The sequence below is a fragment of the Mirounga leonina genome, unplaced genomic scaffold (genome assembly GCF_011800145.1).
Source record: "Mirounga leonina isolate KUSES-001 unplaced genomic scaffold, KU_Mleo_1.0 Mir_101609, whole genome shotgun sequence".
NCBI lineage: Eukaryota > Metazoa > Chordata > Mammalia > Carnivora > Phocidae > Mirounga > Mirounga leonina.
The window spans coordinates 10897692-10924112 of record NW_023270164.1 but is presented as its reverse complement, the minus strand read 5'-3'; the positions used below and the strand labels follow the sequence as shown (position 1 = coordinate 10924112).

Below are 26421 nucleotides of genomic sequence, written 5' to 3'. Positions count from 1 at the left end.
CCGCCCCCCCCCCCCCCCCCCCCCCCCCGCACAACCAGAGTGCGGCTGAGAAGGCATCTTAATGATGCTGGTCCTGCTAGAGGTGCACCCTCACCTGCTTCGCACCTACACCCAGGTCTCCCGGCCCGTCCTGCCCGCAGCAGGCCCAGGAGCTGTAGTGCACACCTGATCCCCCCCACATCTGGACCCCTCGACCACCCGCAATATCTAGTTTCTCCCCAGGCCCACAGACTAGGGCTCAGAGTCGGCTTTACCTGCAAACGCAATCTGAAGCACAGACCCATCGTTCTACTAACACGCGGGCTCTCCTCTCCGGGTTGGTCCCGGACCTCCCTCATTCCCACTTCCTTCCAGCCCATGACGTCGCACAAGCGCACCAAAGGGTGCACTTTGCATCGCCCCTCCCACACCCACTCCCGGGACCTGTATCCAGCACGCCCTAAAATCGAGATGACTTCGAGCGCGGCACAGGCATAATAAAGGTTCCAGCAGGCTCTCGTTGGAACTCGTCCCTCTCATACGACCCTGAGACCCGCCTGTCGTGTGCAGGCTCTGGAGCAGCTGTGAGCTCAGAGCTGGACTGCCCAGCACGCGGACCCCCTTCCTCCCTGGTGCCCCACAAGCATTACCAGATCTTCGGCAGCCCACGTTCCCTGAGATCTACCCTTCCAGGAGGAGAATCCACAGCTCTTATATTCCTGATTTTTTGTTTTGGCAAATATGAATATGAATTTACTTAATGTATTCAAACCAACCATAGAGATGGTTTACCTAAAAGAGAGCCAAATGGCAAGGTAAAGCAATTCTGGGATTAAAATGTGCTCCTGCATACTTCACATGAGTTTCCTTGGTCTCACATCTATCTTGATGGACTCCTAACCCTCCCGGATTTAAGCCCTTGATTGAGCTTTTAAAGGCAATTAGGCTCATAGATGTTGATTCCTTTTTTTTTTTTTTCCTGAAATCTAATTTTTTTGAAACACGAGTGGATAAATACATTTAAAAAAGACTGGGGACAGTGACTGACTTAAAAGGCAAACATAACATGTCCATAATATATACACGCAGCACCCTCATTTGGTGACTGTTGGTGTGGCAAGCCCCTGAAGGATTGTCTTCTGAGCAGGTGGCTTAGGGGCACTAGGCATTCCTTGACACCTTCTTCACAGCCTCAGGAAGGGCCAAGCCCTGGGGAAGGCTGAAGCTAAGGCCTCAGATTGTCTGCTTAGAATGTTGGCCAGAGGATACCCACAGCCCTCTGTGTGGTCACATTTCCTGGTGGCTACTTGATCCATGCTGAGTTCTTCCTAGACCCTGTCCTTCCCTGATGTCGCTCAGCTGGCACACTGGGACTCTCTTGCCTTTTAAATTTATTTTATTTTATTTACATTTTATTTTTTTAAGATTTTATTCATTTATTTGACAGAGTGAGAAAGGGAACACAAGCAGGGGGTGTGGGGAGGGAAGAAGCAGGCTTCCCACCAAGCAGGGAGCCCAACGCGGGGCTCGGGGCTCGATCCCAGGACCCTGGGATCATGACCTGAGCTGGAGGCTGACACTTAACGACTGAGCCACTCAGGTGCCTCGCCTTTTAAAATTTTTAAATAAAGTCTTCCCGGCCCCTATCATATTAGGTTGTTTTGGGGTTTTTGTTTGTCTGGTTTTGTGAAATAGTTCTGATTGTCCAATGAGAACAGCCTGTGCCTTGAGGAGTAAGAACCGTGCCTTGAGGAGTAAGAACCGTGCCTTAAGGTCCCAGGAACAGGGATTTTCCCCATCAGAATATCCCACAGGCTTAATGACTTTATGAGAAGTAAATTCGTGTGTGTGTGTTAAGGTAACCAGTGAATGTACAGAAGCATTGAGAGGATTGCAATTTTACCATCTCTTTCTGAATAATTGCTAGATCTTGTGTTGGTATAAGTATATATGCTTATATACATATATATAAACTTATAAATTTGCCCATCTTACATGGAACTATCTATTTTTCATTTCTCCATTTCCATCTCTATTGGCCCTCTTTCCCAGGCTCCAAAGATTAATCCAGAAGAATATCAGGAGACACTTCAGATGCCATGAGGCCAGATACTTAGCACAGTTTTCTGATACTGAATTAAGCAGAAAGCCCCTTAGGCAGCATTTTCATACTTCATCATTTTCAAACTTCTATCTATAATGATCTTCTAAGGTACACTAGACCTGGAAGTGACTTGCTGAATCACTAGAGTAAAAGAGTAAAATAGTTTGGGTTAGATCTATGAAAACAATCAGTCTACTTACACACACACACTCACACACACACACACTGTTACACTCACACTCACATACACTTTCTCAGTGTAACTTAATATAATCAGAGTAGTTTTCTCTGAAATTTACTAAGCCCTTGCTTGCTTGCTCAGTGATTAATAGGACTAGGGATATTTTAAAACCACAATGTTTATAGCTAAATAGCTTTATTCCGGAGTAACTTCAGTTATTACTTGTTATAATGGAAGCCGTAAGTCAAGTTTCACTTTTAAGAGACTTTTGTTGTGTTTCTTATGCTCAATACTAGAAATCACAATGTGATTCCTGCCTCTTGTTTTATCCAGAGACACTTTTTCAGAAATCTTGGGTCTATTCTGGCTTATGCTTTCTTGGGGACTGCCGTTTCCTGCTTCATTATTGGGTAAGTTACTCTTTGTCATTAATCAAACTAACATACTTTTCCAAAGAGATGAGATCCACAGGGGCCCGCAGAGTCCAGTGTTTTCCCCAGCTATATTGAGATACAATTGACATATTACATTGTGTGAGTTTCAGGTGGACAATGTGTTGATTTGATATATTTATAAATTGCAAAATCATTACCACCCTAGTATTAGCTACTGCCTTCATCCTGTCACATAGTTACCATTTCTTGTGATGAGAACGTTTGAGACCTACCGTCTTAACAAAATTCAAGTATATGATGTAGTATTATTACCGACAGTCACCATGATGTACCTCAGATCCCCAAAGTTGTTACTCTTCTAACTGGAGGTTTGTATGCTTTGAGCAACATCTCCCCATTTCCCCCACCCCCAACCCCTGACAACCACCAGAGTCCAGGATTTCGATGTTTATGATGATGGCAGTTAAGATCTAGGGCTACATTGTGCAGCGTGGTAGCTGTTAGCCATGTGTAGCTATTTAAATTAAGATTAAGGTAAATTAAAATGAAAAAATTTACACCTAGTCCCCAGATCTTGGTTCCTGCACTTTGCAGAAATGGCTGATTCTAGGGCTGGGGCAGCAAATATACAAGATAAGAATGGAGCATATCATAGTGCCAAGAAGTAAGGAAGCGCCCAGAAAACAAACAAAAGGACTTGGGGCGTGTCAAAGAGACACAGAGCCAACCTGAAGGCTCCCCTAAGGCCAATGGCCAAAGAACAACAAAATAAGTAACATTGTACTGGACCCAAACTATAAAGTAAACATCTGAGTCTCTACCAATGTTAATAAATGATTGGATGAATAAATACGTGGCAGAGAAGTAACCCATCTCCTGTGCAGAAGAATTCCAAATAATTTATGTCGACCCCCCCACCCCACCCCGCAGGAGAGGGAGCTTATGCCCCCTCCCGCTTTGATTGCGGGCTGTGCCTAGTGACGTCCTCCCACAGAGGACATCAGGGAAAAAGGAGGAAGAAAACGTAGCTTTACAGTGGGGAAAACCCGACAGACACCACCTCAGCCAGATGATCAAGATCAGCAGCAATAGTGGTAAATCACGCTGATACTCTGCACCCTTGATGTTTGTGATGAGAATGGCCCTTTCCCTCCCCAAAACATACTACCTCGGTGTAATCGTGAGAAGAGGAAAAAAAATAAAATGATCAGATAAGTCCCAATTGAGGCACGTTCTACAAAATACCCCACCGCTATTCCTCAAAACTGCCAAGGTCATCAAAACCACAGAGTTGGAGAGATCGTCCCAGCCAAGAGGATACTAAAGAGACATGATGACTAAGTGTCATGTGGGATCCTCGATGGCGTCCTGGAACAGAAAAGGGACATTAGGTAAAAGCTTAAGGAAATCAGAGTAAAGTACGGACCTTAGTTACTTTTTAAAAAATGAGCAGGGGGCGCCTGGGTGGCTCAGTTGGTTAAGTGACTGCCTTCAGCTCAGGTCATGGTCCCGGGGTCCTGGGATCGAGTCCCGCATCGGGCTCCCTGCTCTGCGGGGAGCCTGCTTCTCCCTCTCCCACTCCCCCTGCTTGTGTTCCCTCTCTCGCTGTGTCTCTCTCTGTCAAATAAATAAAATCTTTAAAAAAAAAAATGAGCAGGAAAGCTGGAGGAGATAAAAGGCCAAGGGCCTTTTGAGTCGCCCAAATAGGAGGGGCTTGGACTTGTCCTTTGAGAGAGACAAGCCACTGAAGAGTGACAGGTTAGCTGACCGGTATTGGTGGCAAGATGGGAAAAGGTTGCCAGAGAGCAGCCCCGTGCCCAAGTCTATTTGTGGTCGAAGGAAATGGAGAAGCAGGTGTAGTTTCAGGAAATGTCTGAAAGGAAGGGCAAAGAAGCCTTCAACAGGCAACAAAAGGCAAATCACATCTGCCTCACAGAGTTACTGGGAATCGAAATTGAACTGTTTAAGTGTCTGGAACAGAGCCCGGCCCACAGTAGGGAAGCACTGAGTTCTAGCTATGTATTCTCCAAAGAATTCCATTCTGGAAACAGTTCCCGAGCTCCTAGCTTAGTCAGTCTGTTGTTCTCGGTGCCCGGGATACAGAGTTGAGCAGGTGAGCCACGGCGTGGTCCTTAAGTGGCAAGAATATTATTATTAGAGTGTTAGCTGTAGGGTACAGTGAATCTATTCTGTTGTCATTTTTATTCCCCTAACCCCTGCAGCTGCCACACCCACACGCACACGCACACACGCACACGCACACACACACCCTTAGTGACATGTACTAGGCCTTTTAACACTCCTCACTCCTCCCATTTTCTAAGCTCTCTGGTAGGAAATGTGCCCCAGCCAAGTGGAACTGTTTAACTTGGGAATCTGTCTTGGACCATGTCACACCCTGCATGGCACGAGAAGGGCCCCTGCTGGCCTGCCTTAACCCCTGCAGAGAATGAGAGGTCCCCCTATACCAATGGGTACACTGAGACTTTACTAGGATGTTTACAGGGTTTTGCTCCTTTTCCCTTTTTTTTTTGAAATAATTCTTGGCCGAGAAGGTTGGTCACTTGGACCTCCGTGGCCTGCCCGTATCTGTTTTTCTCTCTAGCTCGTCCAGCGCATGCTCATTTCCACAGCTTTAAACACACTGCCTTAGAATCCTGTCCATTTTGTACAAGCCACCGATTACACACTGTGAAGCGGTCTTTCCCTTCCCTTGCCTTCTCCTCCGTTACCCAGCTGCTTTAGACGCCTTAAAGTTGTTGCTAATCGAGGCCCATACTTGATAGTGGTAAGTGAGCACGACTTTAAGCAGTGGAGTAGTGTTCACCTGTTTCAGCAAGATGGCGTTGACTGCGAACCATTACTTGGTGCCAAAGTCTTATTTGCACGTGTTCCTGATAAGCGCCCAACGACAACAGCCGCCCAGGGTTTTCACGGAGCACCCTTGCAGTGCACAGCATTCCGGGCTACGCTGCTTGCACATTGGCCAGCCTACTCAGTGAGGAGGGTTTTCGTTTTCTCTTCTGACACAGTTTACCTTCCCTCCTTACAGAAACCTCATGTACGGTGTGGTGAAGCTCATGAAGATTGTGGGGCAGCTCTCGGATAAATTTTACTACACAGATTGTCTCTTCTTTGGAGCGATTATCTCTGCCACTGACCCAGGTATTTTGCGTATTTGGCTTTGTCACCATGGCATTCCATTATTTCAGTCTTAAAATGTTCAGAGCAACCAGCGACTTTGGTTGCAGTAGACGGAGATTGTAGAGTCAGCATGGAATGATGGAGGAAGAGATCAGGAAGTGGTCTAACAGAGTTAGAGGGCTTTTCCAACAAAGGTGTGCATTTCCCTTTTGGTTTTGTTATTAAGATTTTATTTATTTGAGGGGGGAGAGAGGACTTGCGTGTGTGCATGTGCGCATGGGCAGGGGAGGGACAGGGGGAGACGGAGAAGCAGGCTTCCCGCGGAGCAAGGAGCCTGACGTGGGGCTCGATCCCAGGACCCCGGGATCATGACCTGAGCCGAAAGCACATGCTTAGCCAACTAACCCACCCAGGCGCCCCCTTATTATTTTCGTATTGTGCTAAAAAATACATCACAAATTTTAGCATCTTCATCAGTTGTAAGTGTGTACAGTTCGGCAGTGTCAAGTCCCTTCGCACTGTCGTGCAACCAGCCTCCAGACCTTTTCATTTCTCGAAACTGGAACTCTGTATGCAATAAATAAGTCCCCCATTTCCAGCTCCCTCCAGCCCCCGGTGAGCACCATTCTTCTTCCTGTCTCTGTGAGTGTGGCTACCGTAGCTACTTTATAGAAGGTGGAATCATACGGTGTTTGTTTGTGTCTGGCTTATTTCACTCCACGTAGTGTCTTCGTGGTTCATCTGTGTGGTAGCACGGTGTCGGAGCTTCCTTCCTTTTCAAGACTGAGTAATATTCCCCTGCACCTGCACCACATTCTGTTTACACATCTGTCCACAGCGGACACTTGGGTTGCTTCTGCCTGTATTTCCCTTTTGTCTTTCATTTTAGAATGTCTAATATGGCCATAATTTTTACACTTAGCCCGTCTTCTTCCTCGGTGTGGTGCTTTCTCCTTCATTTAGGAAATTATATCATTTCATTTAAACAAGACCTTTTCTTAGTGGAAGTGCACACCGGTACCTGCAGTGAATGTACTGTCCTTTGTAACCTCCTCTTTTGCTCAGTGTTCCTGCATAACAGCACACTGTGACCTGGTTCCTATTCATAAATCTCTTACCTTGTACTTTTTGAGTGTCAGTCGAGCCACCTCTTAAAAGTGGAATTATTATATGCCCGCCCTGCTCTGCAGCTCAAGAACAAACAAGAAAACCCTCCCTTTTCCAAGTTGGAACCTATAATTAAATCAGTTCACATAAAATAGTTACAGCTCTTCCTTCCTCTGATGTCAACCATTGAGAGGACATCGTCAGCAAAGAACTTACAGAGAAAGAGAGGGTGCTGTCCCAGTAGTGGAGGTGGAAAGGTCTTCTCAACATCTATGATGCCCTCTAACATTCTGGACAGTAATGATTTTAAAGATACTAAGATTCTCCCCACAGAGAACATTTCTATCATCGCACTGATCTGGAGGGCTCCCACGAGGGCATGGTACAGTGGGGAGAACTGTTTTTGTAAATTAAAAGTCTTTTACCAGCTTCCTAAAAATCTGTTATTTGAAAACTTGGGCTATAAAAGAGATAAAAACTTAAGTGCAGAGTTAGAAGGGAAATAAGACCAAATTGACTTCAGCTCAGGTCATGATCCTGGAGTCCCGGGATCGAGTCCCAGGAAGAAATTAATGGAACAAGCAGGGAGTCTCCTTCTCCCTCTGACCCTCCCCCCTCTCATGTGCACGCTCTCTCTCTCTCTCTCTCTTTCTCTCACTCTCAAATAAATAAAATCTTTAAAGAAATAGTAATAAATAACTAACAGGTCATCACTTAAGCATGTTTCTAAAGAGCACTCCAAAAAATAGCTTTATTATTTTCATACTACAATGTCTATGACTATCTCCAAATATGTGTCTATTCAGAAAAAGATTCAGCATAAGTCTAAGAAAGGTGTTTAGTCTCTCTGAAAATATGTTACTAACTATACTCATCTGTAACTTTTAAAAAAAGATTTATTTATTTGAGGGGGGTGGTAGAGGGGCAGAGGGAGAGAGAGAGAATCTCAAGCAGACTCCCCGTGGAGCATGGAGCCCGATGTGGGGCTTGATCTCACAACCCTGAGATCATGACCTGAGCCAAAACCAAGAGTCAGATGCTTAGCTGACTGAGCCACCCGGGTGCCCCCTCATCTGTAATTTTATCACTAACTTCTTAAACTACTACCACCAATAAGCAAAGGGAGGTTAGTGTAATACGAAGTTCATTGATACTGTTTTCTGACCTATTAGTGTTGCTTCATTTAATTGGATAGAAAGGCTTATTTTTTCAGATTATCTTCCTAATTGTTTACTTCACTTTAATGTATCCATGCTGTGGTAGAAATTAGTGGAAGGCATCACCATGACACACCGTTGTTATTTGGCCTGTGAAGATTGGCACAGTAAGGGTTTTATATAAATGAAAGTTCTAGAAAATTGGAAGTTTAAACTTATTAAACACCAGGACATTAACTTTAACTGCTTTTTAATGGAAATCTTTCTGAAATGTAAACTGTTTTTGTAAATTAAAAGTCTTTTACCAGCTTCCTAAAAATCTGTTATTTGAAAACTTGGGCTATAAAAGAGAGAAAAACTTAAGTGCAGAGTTAGAAGGGACCATAAGACCAAATTGACTTCTCGTGCCTGGTGCATCAAACCAAAATTCCAGTATCAGGATATGTAGCGGTCTTGACTGATATGAAGGAATCCGAGTCCTTGTCCCTGATTACATCATATTTGGCTCGAGACCCCAGTCTTCCGGTCTTGCCGTGGAAGGGGACACCATATGTGTGGGGTGGTGTAGGTGGTTCTGTGACCCGCAGCCATCTCCCTTCTGGTGTCAAGGGTGCCACGTGGACCATTACTTTAGAGGGACCCATGGTTCAGCAAAGGACAACGTACATTTCCCACCCAGAGCGCATCTCTAGCAGCTACCAGAGAAAGTGAGTTGCTCTTCCTTCCCATGAACCATTATGAACTGATTCCTCTCATTTTAATTCTGTCACTTTTACACCCCTTGAGTCGATCAGGCCTACTCACAGGCTTCAGAATCTGTGATCGGTCTTGTCAGAGAGTAATTCTTTAGTTGCATCACCCAGGCTGCTCAGTCTCTTGCTTGTCCTTTGAGACTCAGTTCCAGTAAGCCACCCGCCTACACACTCTGCCCTTACTCCCTCACTTACTCGCTCCCACAGCTCTTCAGTTAAGCCTGTTTTGTACATAACAATACTTGCCAGTTTGTAGTGAGTGTTTGCAAGTGCTAAGTGCTCTTTAGTACACAGATGAAGTGTTCAGGCTAAGTTCGTTCGTTGAATGAGCAAATTCAGGTTCTTGAATTTTCCTTCTTCCTACATCTGTCATTTTATTTTTCCCCACTCCTTTTTAGATGCTTCAGTCAATTAATTGTCATTTCTTAGTCCGTGTCCAGTTAGAGACAGCCCTTGGGACCCTGCTCTCCCTGATTTCAAGGGTCCCACTGTGGGGGGAGCAGTCCATTTTACTCTCCACCTTGAGAAGCCACTCACCCAGTCTGTCACTCCCTCCGTCATCTTCCGGTTGTCCGCACCCATGCTGCTCCTCTTGCTTGGGCACAGGCTGGCTCAGGAGGGGTGCATGGGGGTCCCTGCCTTGATTTATAAAGTGATGGGCAGGGAGAATGAGAAATTGAAAGTCAGAGCAGCCAAATTCAGACCGGGGCCATGTTAAGTGTTAATTGTTATTAGTATTAACTGTATAAGCTAGCCTTTCTTGTCATAGGTAAGTGAGTTAGCTGTACATTATTGTTTTGTTTTACTACTGCTAATTGTAGTATTTCAGGAAAACGGTGTTTAAAGTCAAAAGGGCTCTTGAAAATCATGGCGCTCAACCCCCCGCTTCACTAAATCTTTGGACTTGGCTGTGTGTTAAGTTCTCATAACCCATTGGCGGCTATGTGGGCTGGTTTCTGTTTTCCCCTCCAGATTTACACACTACCCTTCTCCGCCCTCCTTTGGGTGCCAGGAGGCTGATTTGTATGGAAGATTTCAAAGGTTCCTTTGCCTTCTGGTTTCCCATTGGATTTGTCCACAGGGGAGCACCAGTGGAAGACTGGAAGGAGGGTGGAGATGCAGGATCTTGTGGGCCGCCTGTGTCCCTTGATCAAAGGACATAGATCCCATCAGGTGACCCTCTCTACACAGCTCCTGGTTCAGGCAGCCTCGCCTTCTCTGGACCCTCTGGGCTTAGAGATAGCATAGGATAGTCCCTGTTTTCAGCGGCACGTACTGTCCTCTCTCTTGTGGTTTTCCCGTACTCTGCCCACATTTCCATAAACAATCCCTTCACTAAATACTTCTCAAATTGCTCAGTTGGAGGGTGTTATCTCTTTCCTGCCAGGACCCTGTGATAAAGTCCTGGGCTCCTATGTCTCCTGGGCTGCCAGCCCTGTGCTCTGTTCTTTGAGATTAGCCTCCACCAGTCTAGAGTCCCCGAGTGACTGATGTGACCAGAGGCTTCCGGTGCCAACCCCCAGCAGACATGTCATATGAGTAATGGCTAAAACTTCGCTTGGGTTCAACCACTGAGATTTTAGGAGTTTTGATGCTGTGGCCTGTTTTCTCATCTCTGAATTAGGGGAAATGATAGTACTCCCCACCTAGGGATGAGGACTAAATAAAATGTTTATCATAGTGCCTGCTTCATGGTTAGTCCTTAGTAATTGTTGTTATTATTAGCATTGTTAGTTTTTCTTCAACATTGGGTTAAAACAAGATAATTCTTTTTTTAAGATTTTATTTATTTGAGAGAGAGCAAGTGAGCATATACGAGCAGGGGGAGGGGCAGAGGGAGAGGGAACTGGGAGCCCGACGAGGGGCTTTATCCCAGGACCCTCAAGATGAGCCAAGTCAGACGCTTAACCAACTAAGCCATCCAGGTGCCCCCAAACAAGATAATTCTTATGTCACATAATAATAAACTACTAGAATAAAGGTTTTATATTAGTCTGGGTTCTTCAGAGAAACAGAATAAATAGGTTGTGTGTGTGTGTGTGTGTACAGAGAGAGAGCGAGAAAGTAAGAAAAGAGGTTCAGTGAATATAAAGAATTGGTTCATGTAATGATGGAGGCTGAGAAGTCCCAAGATATGCTGTTCAAAGGCCTGAAAACTAGGAGAGCCAATGGTGTAGTTCCAGTCTGGGTCCAAAGACAGGAGGGGACAATTGTCCCAGCTGAAAGACAGGCAGCAAGCGCAAATTCTTCCTTACTTGGCCTTCAACTGACTGGATGAGTCCCGCCCACCTTGGGCAGGGCTATCTGCTTTACTAAGTCTTCTGATTCAAATGGTAATCTCATCCAAAACCTCACAGACAAACCCAGAATAATGTTTAATCAAATATCTGAGGCCCCCGTGGCCTAGTCAAGTTGACAGATAAAATTTTTTTTATTATTATATTATGTTAATCACCATACATTACATCATTAGTTTTTGATGTAGTGTTCCATGATTCATTGTTTGCGTATAACACCCAGTGCTCCATTCAATATGTGCTCTCCTTAATACCCATCACTGGGCTAACCCATCCCTCCCACCCCCCTCCCTTCTAGAACCCTCAGTTTGTTTCTCAGAGTCCATCGTCTCTCATGGTTCATCTCCCCCTCCGATTTCCCCCCCTTCATTCTTCCCCTCCGGCTATCATCATCTTTTTTTTTTAAACATGTATTATTTGTTTCAGAGGTACAGGTCTGTGATTCAACAGTCTTGCACAATTCACAGCATTCACCATAGCACATACCCTCCCCAGTGTCTATCACCCAGCCACCCCATCGCTCCCACCCCCCACCACTCCAGCAACCCTAAGTATGTTTCCTGAGATTAAGAATTCCTCATATCAGTGAAATAATATGATACATGTCTTTCTCTGATTGACTTATTTCGCTCAGCATAATACCCTCCAGTTTCATCCACGTCCTTGCAAATGGCAAGATCTCATTCCTTTTGATGGCTGCATAATATTCCATTGTATATATATACCACATCTTCTTTATTTTTTTATTTATTTATTTTTTTTTTTAAAGATTTTATTTATTTATTTGAGACAGAGAGAATGAGAGAGCGAGAGCACATGAGAGGGGGGAGGGTCAGAGGGAGAAGCAGGCTCCCTGCCGAGCAGGGAGCCCGATGTGGGACTCGATCCAGGGACTCCAGGATCATGACCTGAGCCGAAGGCAGTCGCTTAACCAACTGAGCCACCCAGGCGCCCCCACATCTTCTTTATCCATTCATCTTTGACAGATAAATTTACCCTCACAAGTTTTCTGGAAGGCACCCCAGATACTGTTTATGTAATAAATAATCCAGAAAATAAGAGTTTTTTAGCCAAATCCCTAAAGGTTTTTCCTGTTGTGTTACCTGATAAGCTGTATTTAGGGATGGGTGAAAGAGACTGACCTTGTGTCTTGTGTTATGAAGATGACGTGCCCTCCAGGAACTCTAGCTTCTGGCATTGCCCCCCATAGTGATTTGAGCAGTGGATGTGTAATTACGTGGAGCAGCCTCATGATAGAGTCAACATCTGTCCTATCCAAATTGTTCTTTGCTTCCTCTCAATAAATGAATTAAACTTTTGAGAAGGAAAGCATGAGGGGGACAGTGTAGTTTTAGAATTTTCCTTAATCCCTAACAGAAATGGAGGAAGCAGGGCAGCGAAAGAAAAAACACAGAAATGCAGCTAGCTGACAGAGTACCCATGAATCCCCAAATATTATCTGCTGGGGTCAAACCACCAGCAGTGGCGAGACTCAGGGGTAGGATACAGCAGCTGTGCAGGAGGAAACAGAGGGGAGAAGAGGGGGGCCCTCTGATCATTTTGACTGCCAGGGAACTTCCCCCCAAGTATTCACATCCAAAAGGAGGGGTCCCCACTTGGAGTAAAGAACTTTGTAGGCATATCGAATAACAACAGTTAAAGCTGGGAGGCACTTTACAGGCTCCAATCTGTGGGTGACAACGAGGACATTGGAGGAGGTGCGAGGCTGCCAAGGTGGCCCGAGCCCTCAGGGCTCTCAAAAAATACCTGGTGAAAACCTTTCTGGAAGGACAGAGCCACTCCCTAAAAATAAACTGCTAAGGACCACAGACCCTGCAGTGACAGGGCATTAAAGGAGAAAGAAAGCTCAGATACCAATGGAGGAAGAGACCAGAGGAAGTAGATTTCATGAGTATTGAGGGCGTGGCTACACTCAGAGGCCACATTTTCAGTACTTCAATGTAAAACCAGCAGAGGGAGCCCTAGAGCCGTGAAACGAGGAAAGCTAGTCTGGGTCTTCCCCTCCCCACCTCACTTAAAATGAGCAGCAGAAGTAGATTGAGATCGGACTTCATGCAAGCATATTGTAAGAAAAAATGAGGATAGCCCCTCTGAATAATAAAGTTGCATATAATTAAGTAATATCAGCAAAATAGGGTACAAAGCAGAATATTACTAATATTCCAGTAGACGCTAAAGGAAATTCAGGGGGTGCCTGGGTGGCTCAGTTGGTTGAGCATCGGACTCTTGGTTTCCGCGTGGGTTGTGATCTCGGTGTCATGGGATGGAGTCCCGTATCGGGCTCTGCATTCAGCGCAGAGTCTGCTTGTCCCTCTCCCTCTGCTCTTCCCAACCCCCCCCCCCCCGACACCCCTGGCTCACTCGCTTGTGCGCTCTCTCTCAAATAAATAAAATCTTTAAAAAAAAAAACTCCGAAAATGAAAGAAGTTAGGAAAGAACTGTATACATCAGGATTGGAAAATTTAGAAATGAGAGGAGTAAACGATAGGCATTGTGGAAAGAGCTGACAGAAAGGAACAGATGAGGAGTCCAGGCAGTAAACAAGATGTTAAAAAAAAAAAAGCATTTCAAAAACTAAATTTAAAAATGGACAAAACCAAGCAGTAGTGTCAGGGAGTATACATTAGGTGATCAAGCTGTAAGGAAATGCAGGAAAAACGATTACTATAAAATGAGGCTGGTGGTTACGTTTGGGTGAAGGAAGGGCCTTGAAAGTAGGATGCAACATAGAGGGGGTCTTCCAGGGGGGCTGGCAAAATTCCGTTGCCTGAACTGGGTGATGGCTACAAGAGGGGTTGGCTTGTAATAACTCACAAAGGTAAATATTTGTTTGGTTTTGTTTTCTAATTGTGTCCGTTAGTAATGCCTTTGGTTGTCAATAGCAGAACAACCTGGCAAACATGAGTTTAAACAAATAGCTTGCTGTCTTAGCTAACGGCCCTCAGCTGGTACCACGGCTCTCTCTACAATCGGGTGTCCGGGCACTCCGTCTTTCCAGGGCACTGCCCTTGTGTTTCAGATACACATTTGCTGCCTGGTGGAGGCAAGATGACTGGGATACATCCAGCCTCCCCAGTCTCCTCCAGGCAGGAAGAGGTGACACGCAGTGCAGGGGAACTTGGGGAGGCGAGTTTTTAGTTGTTCAGGTCCTTATGGTAGAAATGAACAAAGCAGAAGGCAGCTGGACGTGAGTGTGGAGAGGAGCCTGCCTGCATGCATATATTTAGAACAGTGGTTCTTCACTGGGGGGTGATTTTGCCCCTCAGGAGACATTTGGCAATGTCTGGAGACATTTTTGGTTGTCCCAATTGGCAGGGAGTGTGCAGTGCTTCTGGTATCTAGTGGATGGAGGCCAAGAATGCTGCTTAACATCCTGCAATGCACAGGACAGCCACCCACAACAAAGAATCATCTGGCCCAAAATGTCAGTAGTACCCAAGTTGAGAAACTCCAAAATGCTTTCAGGGAGACCATAAGGTCCAAACTAATTTAATGATTTAATAATAATAGTAATACATTGCTTGTTTTTTAAAAAAATATATTTATTTATTTTTGAGAGGCAGAGAGAGCGAGCGAGAGAGCGAGTAGGGAAAGGGGCAGAAGGAGAGAACATCCAAGTGGACTCCTGCTGAGCGCAGAGCCCGATGTGGGGCTCAAGCTCACGACCCATGAGATCAGGACTTAAGCCAGAATCAAGAGTCACACGCTCAACTGACTGAGCCATCCAGGCGCCCCCGTTATTTGTCTTGTTTACTTTCATTTTTTCACGAATGTGCAGTGGGGTAGAGTTTTCCAGAGGCTGCATAACATGTGATATTGACTATCTGTTGGTCGAATGCAGAAAGAGATAAGAGAACCATCTGTCTCCCATTAATCGAGATAGTAAAGAGATGTGAAAAACTGTAAAACAAATGGCTCTCTTCTCACTTTTTTTTGTTTTGGGAAATATAATTATTTTTCATTAAAAATATGTAAAGGGGCACCTGGGTGGCTCAGTCGGTTAAATATCTGCCTTCGGCTCAGGTCATGATCTCAGGGTTCTGGGATCGAGCCCCGCATCGGGCTCCCTGCTCAGCGGGGAGTGTGCTTCTCCCTCTGTCCCTCCCCCCACTCATGCTCACTTGCACACGCTCTCTCTTTCTCTCAAATAAATAAATAAAATCTTTTTAAAAATAAGTACATTAACATATGACGGGGTTTATTCCTAATTTTAAATGCATAAATATTTAATTTTTTGTTTTATTTAATACAGTAAATATCAATGGCTATTGCCCACAAAAACTACAGCTCTTTAGGGGCCTCAGTGGCTTTTAAGAGCATAAAGGAGTCCTGAGACCAAAAGTTTGAGAGCTGCTCATCTGGAGAACAGCCGATTTTTCAATATCTAAGAAATGTGAAGACAAAGAGACATGGAATTATGTTTGGTCTGTCCTAAAAGAAGACTTTCATCATTTCACGGACTTTTGTTAAAGCCTTCTCGGTGCCCTGACCCTATGCTGGGTCCTGGGAACACAGGGGTCAGTGGGAAAATGGTTTCTGCCTTCAGAGAGATTTCAGTCTGCCAGTGGGGCCAAATCACATTCAGTGTGATTATTTTTGAAGGTTCTGTAACAGAGGTCTTTCCCCAGTGTGATGGCATTGCAGTGGAGAGCGCAGGGTTGCCCTGTGGTGTTCTTAGAAATGAGCCTCCTATCAGACCTCACTCGGATCGGGAAGATTTGTCACTTTCATTTCGTTTCATTTGTCTCCCAAACCACCCTGTCCTGCCAGAGGTAGGAATCGCCTCTATACATTTGTCACCAGTGGCTTAAGCTGAAACTAATTGATATGCTTCCTGCCCATTTTTAGTGACTGTACTGGCAATATTTAACGAATTGCACGCAGACGTGGATCTTTACGCACTTCTGTTTGGGGAAAGTGTCCTAAATGATGCTGTTGCCATTGTCCTGTCCTCGTAAGTAACAACGGTATTTCTGCCCCGGGGAAGAGAGCCTCTGGCTTCCGGCGTGCTCTGGGCTCAATTCAGAGGCTTCTCTCAAAAGTGTTAAAGATTGAACTGGGTGTTTTTCTAAGTGAGGTTCATCAGTTCTGTTGATAAAGTTATGTTGCTTTGTCCACTTGGCGGCCATCTGAATGCTGATGGCAGCAGGTTAAAGGCCTACAGCACGGGGAGTGCTAGGCAGAGTGTAGATGCCTCCATTTGCCGATCTTTTTAGGTACCACGGTAGAACAACAGCGTGCTCTGTTTTAGCTCTCTCTTCTTTTTAAACCCCAGGTCTATTGTTGCCTACCAGCCAGCGGGCCTGAACACTCATGCCTTTGATGCTGCTGCCTTTTTTAAATCAGTGGGCATTTTTCTAGGTATATTTAGTGGCTCTTTCACCATGGGAGCTGTGACGGGCGTTGTGACTGCTCTAATATCCTTTTTGTGGTTTCTGCCCCCGCCTGGGTAGGATCGTGTGCTAGTACACTTGTAAGAACGAGGTCTCGGTTCTTCTTCTCAGAAATGATTTTTTTTTTTTTCCAGAAATGAATCTTAAATCGATGTTTCCACTGGGGTCGGGGGTGGGGGGGGACTCCTGAAATGTGTCCCTTTGGTGAAGCATGACAGTCGAGTACGTAGCTAACTAAGAGTCTGAGAAAATGTTTGGGAGTGTGACTCTAGCATGTGCCTTTGCATTCTCTCCCTCCGGCGAACCAGCTGAGGGAGGACATTGGTTTTGGAAGCGGGGGAAAGAGCCAGGAGGAGGCTGGGGAGCAGGGGCCACCGCACGGGAGGCTAGGAGGGGGCAGGCTGGGAAGTACTTGAGCCTCAAGCCTGCCCTCGGCTGTTGTGGGCCACGCGGGCTAACGTGGCCGTAACTACCTGGGGCCATCAGTGGCAATTACCACGAGGTGGCCTTCCTTAAGTGAAGGATTGTATCCCACTTAGTTAAAAATCCAACCAACCGACATTAAAGCAAAGTGTGGGACGGGCAGGCCACCCCTCGACAGGTGTGCCGAGTCCTTCGTCAAATGCTCTTCCGATGGCATTTAGATCCCTGCCATCTAGTATGACGTCACGGAAGCCACAGATGCCAGCCACGTCATCCCAGCCTGCAATCAGTAATACAAATTATCACGGAGATTTTATACCCGCGATTTCTATAATAAATCTTCGCAGCGTGGCACGTATTTTGCTCTTCCAGCATCTCTCAATTCGGACTAGCCCCATTTCGAGTGCTCAGTAGCCACACGTGGCTAGCGACTATCATATTAGACAGCATGGACCCAGCTGCTTTCTCCACAGAGGCCCCTGTGATGCTCTGGGGGCTTGCACTGCTCGGTGAAAGCACGCGTGAGATGGTTCCATGCTGGCCCACTGTGGAAGGGCAGTGTTACGAGGGGACTCTCTGGTCCCCGAAAGTGGCACCAGCCCCTGGAGTTGTGCATTTTATTTCTTCATTTCTCATGCATTCATGAGGTGCCTGCTGTTGGACTCAGGTCATAGCAGCCCACAGAGGTCAGAGTCTCACGGGCCTAGGCTCCCTCCCCAGGCCTGCCTGAGGCACCCCCTGCACTGCAAGAACTAACCTGCCAGTCACCCCTCAGGCCAAGACCGAGCCCCTCAGAGCCATGGGCATTGCAGGGAGCACAGAAAACCTATTTCCGGTTGCTTTAGAAAGCTCCATTTTTTTTTTTTTAAAGACAGCTTTATTGAGGTAAAATTGACATACCGTACAATTCACTCATTTGAAGTGTATAATTAAATGGCTTTGGGTATGTCACATTATTATTTTTTTTAAGTGTACAAATCAGTAGCATTAAGTACATCCACATTGTGTAACTGTCCCCACTGTTTCCAGATCTTTCTCATCATCCCAAACAGAAACAATATCACCCTTTCTCCTCTCTCCCAGCCCTTGGAAACCTTGTTTCTACTCGAAAACTTCGTTTCTGTTACTTTAAAAACCGAGCAGCAGCTTTGGGGCCCCCAAAAGAAGAGTTGAAAGGAAGGGATCACCCTTAGGGAAGAGGGGGGATCTTGGGTTCACCCTGTGTGGTTCTTGGTAGCCCCGATAACTTGTTCCCGGAGCCAAGTTCCTTGACAGGGGCCCACGTGACCAAGTTTACCAAGCTGCACTGCTTCCCTCTATTGGAGACGGCACTCTTCTTCTTGATGTCCTGGAGCACCTTCCTTTTGGCAGAAGCCTGTGGGTTCACAGGTGGGTTTTCACTACCCTTGGGCTACCCTTTCCCTCCCTGCAGCCCGGGGCTGTGCGAGCTGGAGGGGAGCTCGTGGAACAGCCGCATGGAGTTGATACACCACTCACAGAGCGTCCATATGGAGGATTGCTGGGCAAGGCTGGTATTCCACCTTAGGGATAATTTTGTTTCCCAGAGCTACACGTTTTTAAAGGATGAAATTTATTGTTTCAAGCTCAGTTGTCTCTGAGTACTCATTTCAACTGTAAGCAGATGTTTACCTGCAAAGGTTACTGAATTTATTAACCTCTTAATTGTATCATCCCCTAGATTACTGCTTCTCTCACAAACAGTAACAAACAACAGACAAAATCTGTATCCTTGTAAGGGTAACTTTGTATCATCAACTCAGATGAATGTGAACACGGTTTGTCCTTGTTTTGGCTCTGGTCTATTTAATCATTGTTTTTCAATACTATGTTTTTATGATGCCAATTTCATGTATTATTAGTGTGAGTAAACTTGCGGTTTTAGTTCTTCACATTCTCTCATCAAAAAAAAAAAAAAAATCACTGAATTTTTCCACTAGGAAACTCAAGTACAATTGCTATACATAATCCAGGTAGTTGGGAAGCCCTTTTATCCTCTTTTCAAAATACTACAACATATCTTTATATGCAGCATTATAAAATACCCCACTTCTTTAAAACTTGGCAATTACCTGTAAATGTATAGGCACAGTCCAGGTGCGTCAGTTGTCTTGCACAACAAAATGGTTACCATTAATCAGAAACCAAGGTAACCAAGGCTTGGATAAATGGCACAGTGCTCTGGATCCGTTTTGTCTGAAGCCCTAGACCATGCAAAAATAGAAAGCATTTGCTTGCAATTAAATTCATTGCTTCTAAGAACAGAGAACAGAGAGGAATATGACAAAAGGATATGATGGGCCCTCATGGCCTCTTTTTTTTAAAGATTCATTTATTTATTTAAGAGAGAGAGTGGGGGGGGTAGGGGCATAGGGAGAGAGAGAGAGAGAGAGACTCTCAAGCAGACTCCCCACTGAGCGTGGGGCCCGACGCAGGGCTCGATCCCACGACCCCAAGATCATGACCTGAGCCGAAATCAAGAGCCGGACGCTCAACCGACTGAGCCACCCAGGTGCCCCACAGCCTCTTTGAAAGAGTGAATGCTAAATGCCAAAATCAGCGGGAGTTTAGAGGAGAGGAGAGAATGCCCTTAAAACTGGAGCAAGAAGGGAAGTCGGGGACCTTGGCTTTGAAGGAAGGCAGTCAGAAGAAGGAAAGGTTGATATGAGTGGGGGGGTGAGGGAGCTTTCAGCAATAGGAAACTTTCCAAACTATTCAGGAAGTTGTACATGTTGGGCTTGCCTACCTTGTTTTTGTTTCAGGGGGGGATTTTTTTCCAGCTTCTTTTTTTTTTTTTTCTCCATTGATTTTTTTTTTCTTTCTTTTTTTAAAAATCTCTCACCAGGCGTTGTGGCTGTCCTTTTCTGTGGGATCACACAGGCTCATTACACCTACAACAATCTGTCAGTGGAATCAAGAAGTCGAACGAAGCAGGTGAGAGCGAGCTCTGGGTCCTCACGAGTTACCTGTGAATACAAGGGAGGAGACCCACAGGGTTTACAGCTTCCTTTCCCCATCCTGTGCAGCTCTTTGAGGTGTTACACTTCCTGGCAGAGAACTTCATCTTCTCCTACATGGGCCTGGCACTGTTTACCTTCCAGAAGCACGTTTTCAGCCCCGTGTTCATCATTGGAGCTTTTGTATCCTTTTCTGGTTCTACCGTTTTCTCTGTGGACAGGTGACCACTGCTGGGGAAGCTAGAATAAGAAGAATTTCTGTTTTGGGTGGGTGACTGAGCCAGGGCTAGTTTGTGGTGGTGTTTTCATGATGAGAACAAGAAGGTTTACGGGGTTCATAAAGCTAAATGTATTTGATTTAAGGATTAGCCTTGATCTAAGGTTGTCCTCTCGGTGTGTTCTGTGTAAGATGATTTTTCTGTTACACTGGTGCTTGGCAGGTGGTAGCTTGTTTTCTGGAGCACCCTTCTTTTTATTTATTTATTTTTTAAGATTTTATTTATTTATTTTAGAGAGAAGAGCATGCATGTGCATATGCATGCAGTGGGAGGAGCAGGGGGGGGTGGTAGGGACAAGCAGACTCTGCGCTGAGTGCAGAGCCTGACATGGACCCAATCCCGGCACCCCGAGACCATGACCTGAGTTGAAATTAAGAGTCAGACGCTCAACCGACTGAGCCACCCAGGTGCCCCATGAAGCACCCTTCTTATTAGCAGATCTACAAGTTGGCAACTGTGTCAGTCCCAGAATCATTTTTGTTTCATTGCTCTATGAATTCCAATCCAGGAGGTTCCCAGTTTGGAAGACCTGAAGGTTCTGTTACTCTTGTTCTCGACTGCACACTGGGGCAGGCAGCCCTTCCTCATGCTGCCCAGAGAAGCCTGTAGGCAGTGAGCACGCTTTCACAGGAGCGTCCGTGCTGTGATAGATCACAGTGGAAAAGACTCCTTTTTTTTTTTTTCCAAAAAGAAAAAGGAGAGGAAGAAAGACAAAATGGAAAAATACTTGGTTCCCTGACTTAGTTCCATTGTGAGTACAGTTTTTGGAAGAGAGACACAGTTTTAGGGATTGGCTTCTCTCAAGAAATGAGGCACATGAATGCCCAGCAGTGGATGGAGAGCTCAGAGTTTTGCTCGCTTGGCCTCATATCCTATTGTTTTCATCGAAGTGAACTTCTCTGGGGCTTGGAACAGTAGCAGTCCAGCTCAGCCTGGATTTCAAAATACTGAGCCGGCGTCCCTTATTGCTGGGCATTTACTCTTGCCTTTTCTCAGGCCTCATGGGTAACCTAAAAAAAAAAAAAAAGTTTTTCTCTTCTGGGCTTTTCATTTATGGTGCAGGACTAGGAGACACTCAGCAAGCAGCTCGATAGTGACCGTGGCCTGTTGCCTTGTGGAGGCCTTCTGGTTAGAGTGTTCTCCGCTTCACCTGGGGCTCTTTTTGTTGGATTTGCACACTCGCCAGATGAACGGCTAAAAATCTGGGGGATCAGCGTTCTCGTTCTCGATTCAGAAAGCCCTTGCATGTCCTGTGGATTTGTACTCCTAGCACGGCATCCCGGGAGCCCTTGTTTACAGAGGGGTGCCTTGCTGGGAGGGCCAGCCGGGCCCCCTGGGAATCCCGAAGGCCGCCTACCCACTTGACGACCTTTGCATGGCTGCTGGATAGAATGTGCTTCCTAAGCAACTACCTGTTTCCTTCTGTTCAAAACAAAACAACACAACACAGAGCCGGGGGCGGAAGCCAGCTAAAAGCAGAAAAACAGTCAGTCCTGTACCCCCAGGGCAGGCAGAAGACAGTCCCGCCTCGCTTGTGTCTGAGACGGCTGCAGCTCGGGCCACGGGCGCGGCGGACCTGGAAGCTCCCGGTCCCTGCGGCTCCCCCGGCCATCTCCTTCTGTGACCAGGGCCGCGGGCCACTCTCCGCTGGGCTCTCGTCCAGACTCCGCAAGTGACATTTCCCTGAATTCGGCGCCTTCCGCACGCCCCCGTTTCCATGCCTCACCCCTCGGGAAGGCATTTGAGCCTCTTAGGTAGAAAAGTCTCCCCCTCCCGTTGAGTCTTGTGACGGATAGGAGTGCGCCCCCCGAAGCTTCTCACTTGTAGCGGCTTCCTGGTCACGTCGGGCCCCTCCTTGTTGGCTTCCTGCTGAAGCTCATGAGCTCGTACCCAGGAAACTTGCTCTTCACCGTTTGACCCCGAGGTTAGGCCTGCCTTCTTCTTGTGACTTTCCTTCTCACGGGACCCGAGCCACTATTTGCTCCTCTCAGCGCACCCCCCAACCCCTGCCATGGTGCCTGAGCTTATTTCTGGACTCATTTTTAGAGAGATGGCAGACTTGGTCCACACCGGCGTAATTAAATCAAGAAGTTATAACAGGGGCGCCTGGGTGGCTCAGTCGCTGAAGCGTCTGCCTTCGGCTCAGGTCATGGTCCCAGGGTCCTGGGATAGAGCCCCGCATCGGGCTCTCTGCTCAGCAGAGAGCCTGCTTCTCCCTCTGCCTGCTGCTCCCCCTGCTTGCTTTCCTGCTCTCGCTGTTTCTCTCTCTGTCAAATAAATAAATAAAATCTTTAAAAAAAGGAAGTTACAGCAGCACATGTTTAACAGGTTAGAAATTACCTCTGGTGGGAGCCAGGAGGTTGGGAAAGTTGTCTAGTTGAATCCCCACTTGTTGCTGAGATGCATTTCAAGGGAGCCTGGACAGCCTGGCTGCCTTATGCAACCCTCCTGATCTTTGTGCAGGTTATGTCCTGGTCGTGAGGTGTCAGAGCATCCCTAAAATTCTCTGCTCCACCAGAGGCCGTGGGAAGGTGCCATTCTGGAAACCTGTTGGTTCCTTAACCTCCGCCTGATGGTCAGGTTGCCATCTTCCTGGGCAGAGCTGCACACATCTACCCGCTCTCCTTCTTCCTCAACTTGGGCAGAAGGCATAAGATTGGCTGGAACTTTCAACACATGATGATGTTTTCAGGTAAAAAACAACAACAACAACAAAAACCCATACATGTAAAGAAAATGAGCTTTATTCGGCAGGAATGTTAGCATGATTAAAATATCATCAATAAGTTTCATAAAGGGACAGAAGTTCAAATTCCTGGTCCTTTTGTATCCCCTGCAATGCTGAGTAGACTGATGTACATGTTAGAGTTAATATTGATTTTGCAGAGTAAACTACCAAATGTGAACATTCTCCCTTAAAATATCCACATCTTCATTTTTATCTTTACCACCTGTGGGACCTGGAGATATTTAAGTATTTAAAGTGCTTGATGATTTTCTGATAGATGTTCATAACCCTTAATCTTCCAGAAGGGCTCCAGACCTAAAATTAGGAGGGCAATAGGCCTTTAATGAGAAAGAACACAGGCCAGGTCACCCAGCACCTCCCAGCTGCGGTATCCACTCTTGTAAAATAATAAAATTGAGCTAATTGAGTTGAGGTTCCTCCTAGCTCCAACTTTCTCTGAAGCATTAAAAAAAAAAAAAAAAAAAACAAACTTGCATAAACAAGATGAGCCCCAAACCGGAAGTTAACGCTGTGATAGTTCTGCTTGATTCATGCTGTCTCCCAGATGCCCCCCTCTCCACCATAAAGCTGAGAAGTCTGCAGAAGCCACTGAGGGGACAAAGGACAGTAAAATATGCAGAGGTAAAGGAAGGAGAGAGCAGTTGGCATGAGCTGACAGTGCAGTAAGCGTCAGGCATTATAGACGAGACCCAAGTCAGAGGGTCTTTGCAGAGCAGAGGGAGGAGATGGTGGGGCAGAAGGCCGCAGTGATCCTTAAAGGTACTGCTGTCCTCTTGGGGGGGGCGGGGCTGCACAAGAGGCAGAGTGAGTAGCAGCCCTTGACTGTGACGTCGTAGTTCTCGGGGGGCCTCAGAGTCTTCCTGAACACTCAGCAACAGGCACTGCTTGGCGAAGCGGTTGCTCTGCGTAGTACTTACTTACAACTGCACTGACATAGGCAGCCTTTCCCTCTGGCAGATGTTCATGGAACATCCTCTTTTTATAAGCCACAGTTCTGGGTTCTGGAGGAGACAGAGACCGCCTCCTTGCAGGGCTCCCAGTCCACTGTGGGGGAGGCAGGTGTGCAAAGAGCTAGCTTCCTCTGGAGAGAGGGTGACACATTGCACATAAAAGGTGTGGAATCAGGGTGGAGAAGAGGAGGGCCTGGGGCCATCTTTACCAGGGGGGCAGCCTTCCATCTGGGCTTGCCAGACGTGGGTCTCACGAGGCAGCAGGTTGGACAAGCAGGAGAGCATTGCCAGGGGTGGCTTTTGCCAGGAAGGGCAGCAGCGTGGTTTCGCGGTAAGACACAGGGGCTAATGCAGAAAGAGGGTGAGGTTGGATGGGAAAATTGCATCTAGGCTGCTGTGAGCCTTCAGGCGGCATCAGAACCACCTGTTGGGCTGGTTAGAGCCCCTCGCCGGGTCCCACCGCCAGAGTGATTCTGCAGGTACGGGCTGGGTGCCAAGAATCGGCATTTCTCACGTATTCTCAGCTGCCGCTGCTGGTGGTGGTTTGAGAACCACTGTTGGAGTCTGGACCACAGAGAAGCCCCAGGGCTGTGCCAAAGCATTTGGGCTTGCCTCAAGAGCAGCTGGACCGCTTTAGAGGTTTCTGAGGAGGTCACACCAAGATCCTCCTTCCATATCAAGAAAGTGTTGCTGGAAAAGAGCAAGACCAGGTGGAGATAACTCAGTCACCTGGATAAACTTAAAGTATGTTCATTATTTCCTGTTCTAAAAGACTGAGAAGTACACAGAGCTGTTTAAAGATATCTCCTGTAAAAATTATTTCCTGCCAGGAGCAACCTCACCATCGAAAGGAACTCAGTTCTTCAGAGTGATGAAAAACCCAAGGCTTCTCTATCATATCGCTCACAGCGTTTACCTAATAAAATAAAGACAAATGGAGCACACAGTGTCTCTCTCCGACCCCCAAGTTTTCTTCTTTGAGACAGCATCCCTTTAGAGGCTTAAATATTGATCGTTGACAAAGCTGGCTGTTGGGTGGTCTAGATGTACATAAGTGTCTCCCTGGCACCGAGTAATAGAAAATGTTAACTTCGTATTTTCATGTCACTTTTTGGAATCATTCTGTAGTGAATTGTGAAGTTCTCAGATTAGTGAATTTGCAAAATTATCAGGAAAGGTAGGAAACTATACAAACAGATATAGTGGGTATAACTTTTCATTCTCTCATACAATGTACACAGTCATTGTAGTCTGCCCCCCCCCATCCCCTCCACCCCCGGTGAACAGGAACTCACACCAGGTATCTATTTTAAGGACCATGGATTCAGTCTTTACTATAAAACAAATGATGAGCTTGCTTTGAAGAAGGAACAAAAGAGCTTAGAAAGGCAAACTTTAAAATGTGGGTGCTTAATCTTTTTTTTTAAACAAACAACATTTTACTGAATATAACATAAGTAAAATCTAATACAAGATGAAAATATGAGAACTCACATAAAAGAAGAACAAATATTTGTGAATATATATTAAAAATATTCACAATTGTTTCAATTCCTTTGTGAGTGTTGCACAATGTAGATCAAAACATATGGTCTTAAAAAAAATACGCTCTTAAAGGTGAGTGAGAATATACTTAACTACATTAATTTCTATTTCGCAGGTTTTTTTTTTCTTTTTTTTTTTTTAGTACAGTTGACACACAATGTTACCTTAGTTTCAGATGCACAACATAGCGATTCGACTTCTCTATAGGTTGTGCTGTACTCACTGTAAGTATTTGGTGCTTAATCTTAATACCCATTAATGTGGGTGAAGGGTCAGCGAACTGTACAGTCCCTGGGCCCTGTTGTCATATACTTCATGGCTAACAATGGCTTTTACGGATGGGCATCTACAGTCTGTGTGATGTGAGGGGACACTAACTTTGAAATCCAATTAAGTGAAATCTCCTCCTCCGGAAAGAATCCCATTGTTTTCATTAATTAATCCCACCTATATTACAACACATTGTACTCGGTTATTAATTACTCCACTCTTGGTTTTTGTCGATAAGATTTTGTGGAAATTTGTTTTTTCTCTTATCTGTCAGTACCTGCACAGTATCCTTGATTTTTCCCCCTTGCCCCATGAAGCCTAAGATATTTAATATCTGACCCTTTACAGAAAAAGTTGCCAACCCCTGATACAGATCAGGTTATACTGTTACTTCTCTGTGTGGCTTTGCTGAGGAATTGCTGAACTGTTCTGTGGCTCATGGCACAGAAACCACAAATATGCACTTGCCATATTCATCCTTAGCCTGTTACTTCAGTTTATAATGACTGTATAGTGCTTGGATCACAGACCTAGAGAGCTTATGTTGTTATTTCTTATTTACATTTCTTTTTACTTCGTGTTACTAGCTGGAGAACTATTGCTGTTGTCCTAGAACGTGCCATACAAGGTAGTGCAGTGTTTTTCTCATTGCGTTTGGGGTATTTTGCAAATGAAAACTTCCAACAGGAGAAAACCGTATT

General features: G+C 45.8%; 1 protein-coding gene across 2 annotated transcripts in view; it reads left to right on the top strand.

Annotated features, from left to right (window-relative positions):
• The window catches only part of SLC9A7 (solute carrier family 9 member A7), a 132833-nt gene that overhangs the window by 65688 nt on the left and 40724 nt on the right, over window positions 1-26421 (top strand). For both annotated transcript variants that reach the window (XM_035003628.1, XM_035003621.1), the window contains exons 4-11: window positions 2598-2674; window positions 5712-5824; window positions 15986-16091; window positions 16413-16554; window positions 18237-18342; window positions 19817-19905; window positions 19998-20111; window positions 22787-22898. In XM_035003628.1, the coding sequence (XP_034859519.1) occupies window positions 2598-2674; window positions 5712-5824; window positions 15986-16091; window positions 16413-16554; window positions 18237-18342; window positions 19817-19905; window positions 19998-20111; window positions 22787-22898 (859 nt within the window). The remainder of the gene's footprint in view (window positions 1-2597; window positions 2675-5711; window positions 5825-15985; window positions 16092-16412; window positions 16555-18236; window positions 18343-19816; window positions 19906-19997; window positions 20112-22786; window positions 22899-26421) is intronic.